General features: G+C 40.6%; 1 protein-coding gene across 2 annotated transcripts in view; it reads left to right on the top strand.

Moving 5' to 3' along the window:
- furina (furin (paired basic amino acid cleaving enzyme) a) overlaps window positions 1-13,437 on the top strand; it is an 84,727-nt gene that overhangs the window by 29,229 nt on the left and 42,061 nt on the right. For both annotated transcript variants that reach the window (XM_078249756.1, XM_078249747.1), the window contains exon 3: window positions 11,391-11,489. In XM_078249756.1, coding sequence (XP_078105882.1) covers window positions 11,391-11,489 — 99 coding nt within the window. The remainder of the gene's footprint in view (window positions 1-11,390; window positions 11,490-13,437) is intronic.

Below are 13,437 nucleotides of genomic sequence, written 5' to 3' on the forward strand. Positions count from 1 at the left end.
CATTGTGGCGTTTATTTTCCCCGTTGTTGCGTCCCCCACAGCAGCCCAGTGTCATGGCAGTTCGTGAAATGGTAACGTTCGAAAATCGTGACCTGTACACGAATCAATAAATCAAAATAATGTGACTATTTCACGAACTGGTGTGAGACCGGGTTGGATATGAAGATGTATATCATCAAAACTAGGTAAAAATGTCTATTGTACATATTTTTCTGGATTGTTTCTATCACAATTTTAAAAAATGAAACCGCAACCGAACGGCGTTATGGCAATATTTACCTCATTTGGACGACGCTTTACGTTCTGATCTTTGCACGTAACGTTAATTTTGCACTGAAGTTCTTGATAAAATCAGAAAATATATAAATCTAATATAGAGCAAACAAAATGGGGACCCACACGTGCGTTATACATATTGTATTCAACTGTGATTATTATCCTTCCTTTCAATGTCAGGGTGTCATCTCAAAAAGACATTCTACAAATTCCATCCAGCCATCCAGACCTGTGTGTAACATGCTTTTCTTGTAACACCGACTTTAAAAATATTCAGGGAAAATAGCCTTTATCTACAGGATGTCCTTTTGTTTCTTTCAACAGATAAGTATCGAAAGTGCTTTCAGAAATGGTCTGTGGCTGTTTCCTGGTGCGGTTACAGTTGTGATGCAGTTAATTTATTGGAAACTTTGATGTGAGTACAGAGCATAACAAATGTAATCTTTACCATGTAGCTGGAAAATAGGTGTGCTCGTAATTATGCTGATGATCTGTCCCATTGTGCTGGTCACATTGTATAGACTACCCTCCCTTGAATAAAAGGCAAGCCAGTTATTCGGAAGTATTATAGAAACATATATTCATTTCACAACCTTTTTGTGTTAGCTTATTTCAGTACTTTTACGTGTGAGCAGTGTCAGGATGATTTTTGGCGACATCAATTTCTCGCCTATTTCTGAACGTCTGTGTGTGTGTGTGTAAAATCCACCGTTACACCTAGGGACGAAACAGCAATAGGATTTTGTCCAAATTAAAAGCTTTGCGATAACGTTAAAGAAGCAAAACCGCTCCAGCTTGTAATCTCGCACCAGAAAATAGAAGTAAAGATAAGTCATAATGATTGATGACACAGCCGGTCATTCAGCCAGAATGATGTGCTCAATGATTTTTCCATAACCACCAAGTAGAGGTGCACTAGGCATACCAAATCATTTAAGTCTGGTTGATGTCATGTTTTGAAAAGGCGTATGACCCTGTAAAAGAATACATTAGTTTTGCCTTCCTGAGGACAAATCACACACATTTATTGTTGCTATCTTAAAAAAAACAGACTGTAAGATTTTCCCAAGTCAAATATTTGATCACAATCTCTTAGCCCTCCATTGTCAAAACTGAACCTAAACTGAGCTCTGTGGAAACAGTGGTAACAAACAGTCTTGGAGGGCTTCCCCTCTTCCATCTGTGTGGTGGATCTTGTTTTGTGATCTGTCTTTCTTTCACCCCACTTCACCTTCAGTGCAAAGAGGAGGAGTACAATGAGTCGGAGGCTTTTTGTAGAGTGAGGGGGATCACAGACTAATGTGTGCAGCCCCGGGCGTTGGCAGCGATAGGATGGCGATGTGGCTCAATTTCATGTGAGCAGAGTGCAGGGACATATTGGAATAACAAAGATGAGGAAAGTACAGTATTTACAGAGCGTGCAAAGTTGACCGATGCATACTACCCTGGTCAATTTGATGCATTTCTTTATTTTTACCCAACAAAAAAAAACAATTGAAATACTGTGAAATCACAACTACAACAGAAATTGAAGTGTATATATATTTTTTTTTTTCTTTAGTGATGGCACTTTTCATTAAAAGGTAATGTCCTTCACCTACCAGTATGGGACCATTATGTCCTCTTCACATTTTTCTCAAAGTCACTCTCAAAATGCTGCTGCTGGGCACCTTCGGGAGACCCTCATGACAGTCCATTAAATTGAAGTGCAGAAAGGTTGGCTACCTGTGGTGGTCGCAGAGACAAAAGTGCCCTGTCCTCTGTGGAGGGAGAAGACAGTGATGGAAATGTTTTAGATGGAGAGGTTGTTAGGAAATTAAGAGTGCAGCTTCCTCAAATGGCCCCTGTGGTCCTTCATTGGGGTCGGAAGAGCCTGTTTGGTATTTCTGTCTAGCAGCAGTGCTCTTTCACTGCTATAGGAGTGAAGAGGGGAGATAAAATTAGACGCCAGAGTTAAATCTTATTAGCTCCTGTCCCACTGGCAATCACCTTTTGCACCGTCTTCATTGTGTGTGTGTGTAACAGGTTATTAATGAGATGTTGGATTTGAAGAAGAAAAAAAAGACTCAGTTACAGTACGTGTGTCCTTGCATTCTTTGCATTTATAGCCTAAGTACTCCTTTGCCAGCTTTAACGCACTGTTAACTTTATAGAAAAGGCTTCAAATTCAGCTGTCAAACTCATCCTCAAGGACATTCCCCCTGTGTACACCTCCTAAACTGGCCGTAGAAATCTCCTTCCCCGTGCTTGGAACCTCTCACGTCTTCACTTTTTAAAATGAAACAGAAATCATGGGATGAGACTAAAATATTTCAGCCTAATCATTTAATTCAGTGCTGTAATCTGCGGCTCTGCTCGTACTTTGAGACTCACCGCTGTATTAATATCACTGCTCATGCTTATTCATCAGTGCACATTAATTCTGTCCAGCCCAGGATTTTATGCAGGGTGCTTTCATGTCTCCTTATATAATGCCATTTATTCCAGCACTCCTGGTAGGCGGCTTTGGGGGCAGAGAAGGAGTCGAATGATAAATCTTTTCTGTCTTTCCCATCACTGTCACTACTTTGTCCTGCGTGATGCAAAAATAACTTAAGGCAAACTCAGCCTGTGGATTTACTATGTGCCATAAATATGTGATGTTATGTCATCCGCTACTGAAAAAGGTAATTTTCCTCACTTCCTTGAAAATGTACATGCATACGCACAAGAAAAACAACAGAACAAGAAATTGTCCGGCACACCCCCTCAACACTTATTTTCATGAATTACAAGCTTAAAGTGTTAAATAATGAGCTTTATAGGTGCTGGTAGGCCAATTTGTTAGCTTTGGAGAGAGACAGGCTAGCTGTTTCCTCCTACATATAGTCTTTATGCTAAGCTAATTACCTGCTGCCTGCTAGCTTCATATTCACCATACAGTCAAGAGAGTGGTGTAAACCCTCTCATTTTAGTCTCGGAAAGAAAGCAAGCAAGTGTGTTGAAGTATTCCTTTAAACAATCATGGTGTTATTATTGTAGTACAGGGCCAAATAGCAGCTTTGCTCCAGCAGAATGTTGGTTGTGTTAACTGGGTATATATATCCATCTCCATCTTCATCCGCTTATCCGGGGTCGGGTCGCGGGGGTAGCAGCTCCAGCAGGGGACCCCAAACTTCCCTTTCCCGGGCCACATTAACCAGCTCCGACTGGGGGATCCCGAGGCGTTCCCAGGCCAGGTTAGACATATAATCCCTCCACCTAGTCCTGGGTCTCCCCCGAGGCCTCCTCCCAGCTGGACGTGCATGGAACACCTCCCTAGGGAGGCACCCAGGGGGCATCCTTACCAGATGCCCGAACCACCTCAACTGGCTCCTTTTGACGCAAAGGAGCAGCGGCTCTACTCCGAGCTCCTCACGGATAACTGAGCTTCTCACCCTATCTCCTGAGGAAACCCATTTCGGCCGCTTGTACCCTGGATCTTGTTCTTTCGGTCATGACCCAGCCTTCATGACCATAGGTGAGGGTAGGAACAAAAACTGACCGGTAGATTGAGAGCTTTGCCTTCTGGCTCAGCTCTCTTTTACATCTAACGGTGCGATAAATTGAATGTAATACCGCACCTGCTGTGCCGATTCTCCGACCAATCTCCGCTCCATTGTCCCCTCACTCATGAACAAGACCCCCAAGGTACTTGAACTCCTTCACTTGGGGTAAGGACTCATTCCCTACCTGGAGAAGGCACTCCATCGGTTTCCTGCTGAGAACCATGGCCTCCGATTTAGAGGTGCTGATCCTCATCCCAGCCGCTTCACACTCGGCTGCGAACCGATCCAGTGAGTGCTGAAGGTCACAGGCCGATGATGCCATCAGGACCACATCATCTGCAAAAAGCAGCGATGAGATCCCCAGCCCACCGAACTGCAACCCCTCTCCACCCCGACTACGCCTCGATATCCTGTCCATAAATACTACAAACAGGATTGGTGACACACACACACACACACACACACACACACACACACACACACACACACACACACACACACACACACACAGAGTAGTTGAATTCCTCTACTAATGAGGGTGAGCTCATCAAGGCATCTGCCTGAGAGTTGACGACGTGTTTGGAGAGATTATCTCTAAACCGTTCATATGACTCTAATGGGGCGACCTTTGATTTCCAGCAGACTGATCATGAAAAGTTGTTTGTTTCCGGCTCTAACAGAGTTATCAGACATGTGATTAGAGGTTCTGTGACACTGATTACACGGCAGACAGTTGGACCATTTCATTTTCATTTTACATTTATAATGATGCATTGTCTTTGAAAGTCCAAAGGTTAGGAATTCATTTTTATTTTTATCTGATGACTGAATTTGAAACATCTGAACATCTCAATAGATTTGCATGATAAAAGAAATCTCTGTTGCTCTTAACTCTCTGTGAAGACAGGAATTTCTCATAAAGTAGGCCACAGAGAGTGGAGGCATTGCATGAGTAGGGTTATGGCTCTTTGTAGTCTTTGAAGTGTGAGTTGTGTTCATACTGCAGAGTTAACCGATATTTATCTACATTTTAAGTCCAAGAAAATGGATTTAATGAAATTTGTCAATGTATAATAAAAAATGATTAAAGTTACTGAAAAGCAAGTTAGTTAAAGTTAGTTAGCAAGTAGTTAAAATGACCCCTAGATTTAATTATTTTATATATATATATATACAGAGTTGGTTTATTTATTGTCAATGTATTGTTAAGCACAAGTTTAGCAGTTGTATTCATAATTGCTAATGAATCCTTAGTCGAGCTTGAGCAGGAATTTTGCTTCATTATTTAAGGTTGAACAGTTTCATGCATCAACTCCCTTTTGAGTTGGATTGTCCGTCATTCTCTAAACAGGTTATGCCTGAAGACTTGATCTACTGAACGACATTGCATTGGATTAGTGCAGAGTGCAGAAGCACTGCAGCGGCCTGGGAGGTGATTACAGAAAAATAAATTACACAGTTTTAAATATTAATGAAAATAAAATGTTGCTCGTAAGGTAATGAACAAACTTACACTGCCACCACTGCCTTCACAATTAAATAAAGTAATACACAAATAAATGCAAACTGTAGCACAAACATGGATGTACTGTGTTTTTGACTGGTGCTGTGGATGACTCACATCTTGTACTTGACTTCTCTGTTACTACTGAAGACTGTTCATGTACATCAAAACCTTCAGCTGACTTTTCAGATTTAGGAAGCACTTAAGGAAAAGCCCAAGTTGTGTGCACACTTGATTTACTTTATTGTTTAGAGGAAACAATGATGAATATCAAGACCAGCAGACTAATTCTTTGAAAGCTACATCAGTTACAGTTAAAACCTATATACCATTTTACAAAGTCACTGGCCTTATTGGACATATTGATTGCATATGATAGCTTAGGAATTGATTCTTCTCTGAGGAATGGAAATGATGTGAAGACATGTACGTTATATGTCAAATGATTTAGAAGTGAATTACCTTTATTATCACTTTGTTGTGTTGAAATAAAGTTACTGAGAATGATTCACTCTTTTGAAAATGTAACCTAAGCAGAGCAACATCCTACTTGAGCTTAACACACCAGACTTTTACCTTATAACGAGACGTTGAAGAGTTCCCTCTGATCACAGTTGGCTCTTGTCTAACGGAGCACGTCTCTGCTCTGAGAGGTAATTTTTTAAAAAACAACCTCTCAGACTGAGGTCAGACCGACTCGGTCAGAAACACTTTAACTGCACCACCTGCTGATTAAAGCTCCACTCAGGTCGGACCATTCTTTGAGATGACATCTGACTCCACCCTGAGGCTAAAGTTCACAACTCACACAGTGTGTCAGCTCTGGTCCAGCGGGGGAGTGAAAGTGTTCGATCATAGGCCGAAGGGTCATAGCTATTCCTACCTTTTACCACGTCGATATGTTGATTTTTTTCATTTAGTTAAAGATGGATATAAAGGGCAAATATCCATAAGCATTACTGGATATCCATGATATAGCTAATCATGTCACGTTGTCTTTTTACAATAGTTGGAAACAACACTGCACAGACTGATTGTCTGTCTCCTTTTCAAATGGATTGACTTTTCTGTAATTTATTATAGTTTGTACTGACTCTGTTCAACCGCAGCTGTAGTGTTATAAAGCCTACGTAACTACTGCACTGTCTTGTGCTTGTCTGACTTTACCGTTGCAGCACCATAAAGACCTCACTGTGAAGAGTTAGTCATCTGAGGACAGCTGTCATCGACCTGTGAGCTAACAGCCCTGCAGCAGTTCTGCCATGACACTATAAACTTTTTACACGCTCATCCACTCCATAAAGTCGAGGTGTACTGCAGTGGACAAGTTCTTGTACTAATGCAGAGACCCAGGGGGGATGATGCAGCATACAATATGATCATCTCCCCTTTTTATTACTATTACATTGTGATCTCAGAGGTTTACCATAAATAAAGTAGTATTTATCTTAGTCTTAGTACAACATTGACATTTACTGTATACTTACAAGTTAATAAGTAGTAAAAATGTCATGGGGTTTGCCATCATTGCATTGCATCACATCACAGTAACGGTATTGCCAACAAGTAAACAAAATGCTTCCCCGAAAATATGCATGCACCCTTTCACCAACTATTAACAGGAAACATAAGTTGTCTGTCATCGAATATGACTGATGATGTAGCAGCACTGCAAAGATGTATATCCCTCACAAACACAGATAAATGCACGCAAGCCATCATCTCAACACCACCACCATTCAGTTGGCTCTTTTCCACTACAGGAACATAACAACCCATAACCTGGACCTTCCAATAACCAGAACTTGTAAGAACCTGTAAAGTCTACATATATATAAGTCATTGTTTTACAAACCAGAACATTGACTGTACTCTATTTACTGTACTGTAATGTGGTGACTTTTAAACGTCGGTATCATTGAATCGATAGAGAAGCTCCACAGCACAGTGGGAGGGCGACCGATGGAGCAAAAACAAAATATAGCCAGTTAACATCTGGGCTTTGAAAAGAAACATTTGGAAATGTTAAACAATTAAAGAAAATTCTACCTGAATGTAATTGGGAAACTATTAATGTACTCCTAAGCAGTGAGCACACAATCTACAGTTTACATGGACAAATGCATAACAAGACAGGAAAACACAAATCCGATATTCTAAATCAGAACAGCGCTTGCATATTGAAACAAACCTTAACTAGATACACATTCTGTGTTTGTTGTTGCGGCGTTTTCCACGTTGCAAACTAGCTGTTGCCTTTCTTTCAGCCAACACAATGAGGACAATTTGATTTTAAAAATCATTCTTGAGTCCCTAATTCATGAAAAAGAAACAGAAGCCGTTAGCTCACATTTTTTCTTAATGCAAGACAAGAACAAGGTCAGGTGTGAGTAGAAGTGGGAAAAGTGGTATTTTTAAGGGTTTTTCTGAAAGAGAAAGGTCCTCAGGCTTTGCAACTCTACAATCTTGACCTGAGGGGGAGGGTTATTTCGTCAAGGAGCCACGATGGTGCAGAAATGAGGACTGGGTTACTGATAGCAAGGTTGCAGATGTGGGAACGCTAATCATGGGCAAACAGCCGAGCACATGGCACAATGTAATCTGATGTAAGCAGAATAATTCATTTTTTTTTGCAGATCTACAAGATGGAATAAGAGTTCAGACTAAAGAAGATTTCATATTGTCAAACGAAGGACAACACTGAGGGATTGGTTATTAAATAGTCCAAGAATCATTGTAGAGAAGCATATGAAAGATGCACTTACAGCTTTAGAATGTCTTTTTTTTATTGTCTGGTGATAGAGACGTGATACTCACAAGATACTCAATGACCTTCAGAGAGAATAGTGGCCCTTGTATACAGCAGCATTGATATGAAATGTGTCAGGATTGATGTGTCTGTAGTTTAACTGCAATTTATGGCCTCCTCTCAATTGAAATTTACAAAACCCACAGGCTTTGTTCTTGACATTCACACAGTTACATATGGAAAACCGTTTCATATCACTTTATTGCAGCCTGCAAACCTCTTTCCCACTTTGTCTCCAGACATTGTTTGGTTCTTTGGAAAACATAAATGTGTCAACAGTCACTGGAGATGAGGAACCAGACCTTTTGATAAGTGCTTTCCCACAAGGTAAATTTGGCAGGCAGGTTGGCAGCACACATGCAAACAAACCAGCAGACAGTAATTTTCCGCTGTCTGTTACCGCACATTTTAATGAGGTTGATGGATTAATGCCTCACTTCAGTAATAGGCCACTCGGAGAGCACAGGTTAAGCCTGTTGTGCTCCATCAGTGCCCAGCTTATCACATCAGTAATGGTCACTCACAAGTCCTGGACCTGGTCCGTGTGTTTCCACTTCCTTTTTCCATCTGAATGTCTTTGTTTTAAATGGCCCTTTTTCCAGTGGAAAGCAGTTAATCCCCACTGAAACACTGTGGTCCTGAGATTAAATGGTCGAAAACATAAAGCTCTTAAGTGTTGTTGCTGATTGCCAAACGATGATTGAGCTGCAGGGTTAGACATTTAGCGCAGCTAGAATGTGTGAGTGTGTGTCTGCAAATGTTTGACACAGTTGACCTGTTTTTAATGTGAGGTGACATCCATGCATTTGTGCCTCATGCATATGCACAATTTATTTATTTATTTATTTTTTTAAATCTTAGAACCAATCTCTGTCCAGTCAGAGGCTGCTCAGTCTTGACCTATTCTCTTGCTTGTAGGGAGGTTGTTGTAATTGTTGCAAATAAAAAAACTAATCTAAAATCTACGTTCTCAAAGAAGTGTACACATGTAGAAATAGTAGTTGAAGTTTTAGGAAGAAGTCATGCACTGTTGTGTGCATGTGATGTACAGAGCATATCCTGCATTTTCTTTCTGATCTAGTTCTCTAATGGTTTTACTGCCTGTTAGAATAATTTCATTATCAAATAAAAGACAGGGCCACTGAAGTTATATTAAGTTATATTTTATTTGAGAACCCAACAAGGAGGCAGTCTCTGCACTACAGAATAGTACAGACAATGACCTAACGAAAAGCTCTCTATAGCTGCTTTTCATAATACCCAGTGAAATGTAATAAATCATGATACAGAGTAGATGTCGTCAATTGTTATCTTGTCAGAGTCTATGACGTCTCCCCTATCTGGTCTGGGAGGGCATGTATGCTCTCAGGAACACACCGTGCTTTAGACAAGGACAAAACAGTGACTCCCATGTTATGTTGTGAGTTCAAGTAGTGTTATGGTTTCTTACTATGCAAATAGTTTAATTTAACAGACAGAGGAAGAATATAATATTATTCTATGCAAACAGTTTAACAAATAAGAGGGAAAGTATGTATCATAATTTCCCTAACACTGCCACACACACACACACACACACACACACACACACACACACACACACACACACACACACACACACACACACACACACACACACACCTGTGGTGGTGGTTCCACCTCTGTGCTGAATATCACTGTAAAGTATGTCTTCCCTCTTGGTTATTGCCTCCCTATTGTCCACTGGCTTTGTGTGCAGAGGCTTTTTGTGTCAGCATGGCTGGAATCGGCCTGTTTACTGTGATTAAATGGGAGCAGAGGAGGTTGAGGGACTGAACCGGGACTCTTTAGTAAAAGAATGCAGTACACACACACACTGCAGTACCTCAGCTCTGCATCAACCGTTGCGGGGACACAAAGCATCCCAGTCTGTTGACAAAATATGTATGGCTTTTTCTCCTTTCATATGTTTATGCTGCCTATAATTACGTTGAACTCCCGTCTAGAATCAGTGTGCTGTAATAATTTTGTTTATGACTCACTGTTCCCCCTTTTTCTCTTCAGTGAAGTCATTATTTAACAGTTTAGTGCATATGGAGCAGTTAACACCACCTGAGTACCTACCTATAGAAGTTTGATTGGTTAGCTCTAAACACAGTATTTAACGCTGAATGTAGAAATTGTAGAAAAGCAAGCAGATCCTCAAATTTGAGAGGCTGTAACCAGCAACTGTTGGTCTTTTACTTGGTAAGTAATTTGAATTATTAATGGGTTATCAGGTTGTATTCTCTGTTAATCAATTATTTGGCTAATTGTTTCAGTACTCGTGTAGATTCACGCCATCAAGTTATCTTCCCTCTGAAACTGCTCAGCTGTGATGTGGAGTGTGTTTCTTTGCTCGGACAACGTATTCTTTGAAGTGTGTCGCAGCTCACTGCTCTATTAATGACCTTAATTACACAGTGGTAATAACTGGACTGAGCACAGAGGATTATGGGTCATGTATCAGGTTTCCCACACAGGAATACGTAAGTCACTGTGGTGGTGGAGTTGGGTAAGGGTTTTTGGTAATGAAAATGGAAATAGGCTTCTCCTAATTGTGAGCACACCTTTTACCGGCTAATGCGGCCCATTAACCTCACTTGGCACCGCAGAATACAGGGAAAAATGATTTGCAGTCGCAAGGTTGGGTGAGAGATTTGTTAACCTCCTGGCACCTGAGTAGAAGATTGCTATAGAGAGAAAAGGGCAATCCAAATATCAAGGTTATTTGATTCTGCTTTTGTTTCAGTGGATGCTGTAAGGCACTGTGGTTAACACTGCTGTAAAATATATTCATAAATAATGGATTTACTGCATGTATGTATATATTTAAAAATATTTATATATTTAGAAGGACCAAGAGTTGGGTGGGACATTACGTGTTTCGATCCACACATGTATATTTGCCTAACTTCAGTATGAAACTAGTGTGAAGGCCGGAAGTCTACATGCATGTTTCTGCGTCTCCATTTTTATTGCATCATGAGCCTTTTTTTTAATATGTAGTTTGATTCATGGCTTCATGTGTTATTTGGTTATGCAGCTATGTATTTTCCACTGTTTTGCACTGTTTTGGTATACTGTACTCAACCAATACTTCTGTATTTTTGACAAAGGGGCTTAGTGGTAGTGATTTAGCACAACCAGAGTCATTCATACTTCATTGAAGCTATTATCAGATGTAGCGGTATTATCAGATTACAGATTTAAATGTCCTCATGTGATAACTGATCGTATCCTGTTGTCTTTTCAGGTATTTGGTGATTATTATCACTTCAGGCATCGTACAGTGGTGAAAAGATCGCTGTCAGATCACAGGGGGACACAAGTCCGACTTTCAAGAGATCCCAAGGTAAGAAGTTTATTTCAGGGGCTATGATTGATGGACTGTGTGTTCATGGATGTGCATAACGTTTATTGATGTTTTGGAGTATGCTGTGGGGAGGAAGTGTGGGTACAGTTGCTGTATTTGAAGTGTCATCCATGAGGGGTGGTTGTGGTGTTGCCTTTACTGTAGCTATGGATAAAATGGTCAAAGCTCTTTTCTTACAATGAGAAGGAGAAGCACAGTAGAAAAGAGAGAGGAATACAATAAGCTAACAGCCACAGGGCAAAGAACCAAAACCATAGCCTTCATATTTCACCTTTTTTAATGGTTGTCTCAGACGAGCCGCGGCGTCCACACTGCCTGTTTTCCTTTCACCTGCGTGCTCGGAGGTGAGCTGTTGCTCCCCAGATACATGCACTCTTCTGTGAAACCTACTGCCTCCTCCTTGACTGATCTAATTGAAATTACATGTTTCTATATTGTCTCGCTGTTTTGCAAGAGAGTTTGAGGTAAGTTTCAAAATTAGTCTGTGTCCTACCCCATTGGGAAGGACAAATGGAAGAGTGTGAAATTAACATTCATAGCTGTGGGAATACAAGGGAGTGTGCGCCAGAGAAAGTAGATGTATGAGTACTTTTAAAAGAATCTTTTAAAACTTTTGGAAAAGAAAAATAGAAGTATGCTCCCTGGTCACAGAGCTTCGCGTCGCAACTGAACAGCCCAATTAAAATGGGCACCGAAAGAAAGCAGGCAGCGTAATTTTACATACTTTAAAACGTGTCGGGAGTGGGGCTTTAAGTATGTGTACAAATCATATAACGCTAAAACTGTTTCCATATCACAGCTTTACATCAATGGTTTCCTACAATATAATATACTGTGGGCCTCCCTTCAAACAAAGCTTGAAAATAGGCACCCCCTTACCCTTACCCCCCCTTAGTTTACTTGCTTAGTTTCGCTCACTTTCTGGATGCCTATGGGAACATGATTATGTTATTTGATCCCATATAGACACTAAAGAATTGAGCCAAAATAATGAGCCTAATATTGCTTTTTGATTGCTGTTTAACTATCTTCAGACTACACCAAATACATAACAAAGGGTCTGTCCAAAGGCCTTTTATTAGGTTTGTTTTCAGACAGCCTCTCTGCATGCTCAGTAAACTCAAAAGTTTACATGCAATTTTCAGTTGACAGCTGCACTTCAGAGCAGCTGTGTAGCTGTTAAATGTTGCTGAAGCAAAGACAAAAAACAGTCACTTTTGCAGCCTTTCTTGCATTGCTTGGTGAAATTTGTGTCAATGGGAAAAATATTAATTGGAACTGCTGGCTGCTATTTATTTGTTTGTGCTCCTCCGTGGTTCCCTGGCTGACAATGCTGTGCATCAGGAGAACGTTAAAGTGTTTTATCACAGAGCAGCAGGGCCATTTGACAGCTGGCCTACCCAGAGCACAATGGGTTAAAATGAACAATGAATCTGAAATGGCTCTGGCTTTATATAGCCAATAGTGACCAACTGACTCCAATGCTGATCCAGAAGACTGGCTCAGGCTCCTCGAGGCGTTGTTGAATTCTTTGTTTCCTCGCTGATCTGACTTCATTCTTGCATTATATTTTCTCCTAACGATGAAGTCTACCAGAAACTTGTCTTACAACTGTGAATTGTGAGAAAACGTTTCCGCTATTCCCCTTTTCTCCGGCCTTCTTATAACACTGTCTCTTCTTCTTTCTGTCTCTGTAATCTTTTGAAATTATATGAACATGGTTACATCAAAATTGTGTCCAGCTCCTTTCAGTATTATAGTAATGTAGATAAATCTCCATATAAATACTGTATATACAAGTGCCACTAGAGAGGCAAATGTCAAAATAAATCTACTGCCATAAAAAAGTGAATGAAATCTGACCCTGCTGTCATGCTGTGCAGCTACACACTACAGGTGCACACTGGGAATAGAACAACTTCAGCTG

Source organism: Sander vitreus, chromosome 1 (assembly GCF_031162955.1).
Source record: "Sander vitreus isolate 19-12246 chromosome 1, sanVit1, whole genome shotgun sequence".
NCBI lineage: Eukaryota > Metazoa > Chordata > Actinopteri > Perciformes > Percidae > Sander > Sander vitreus.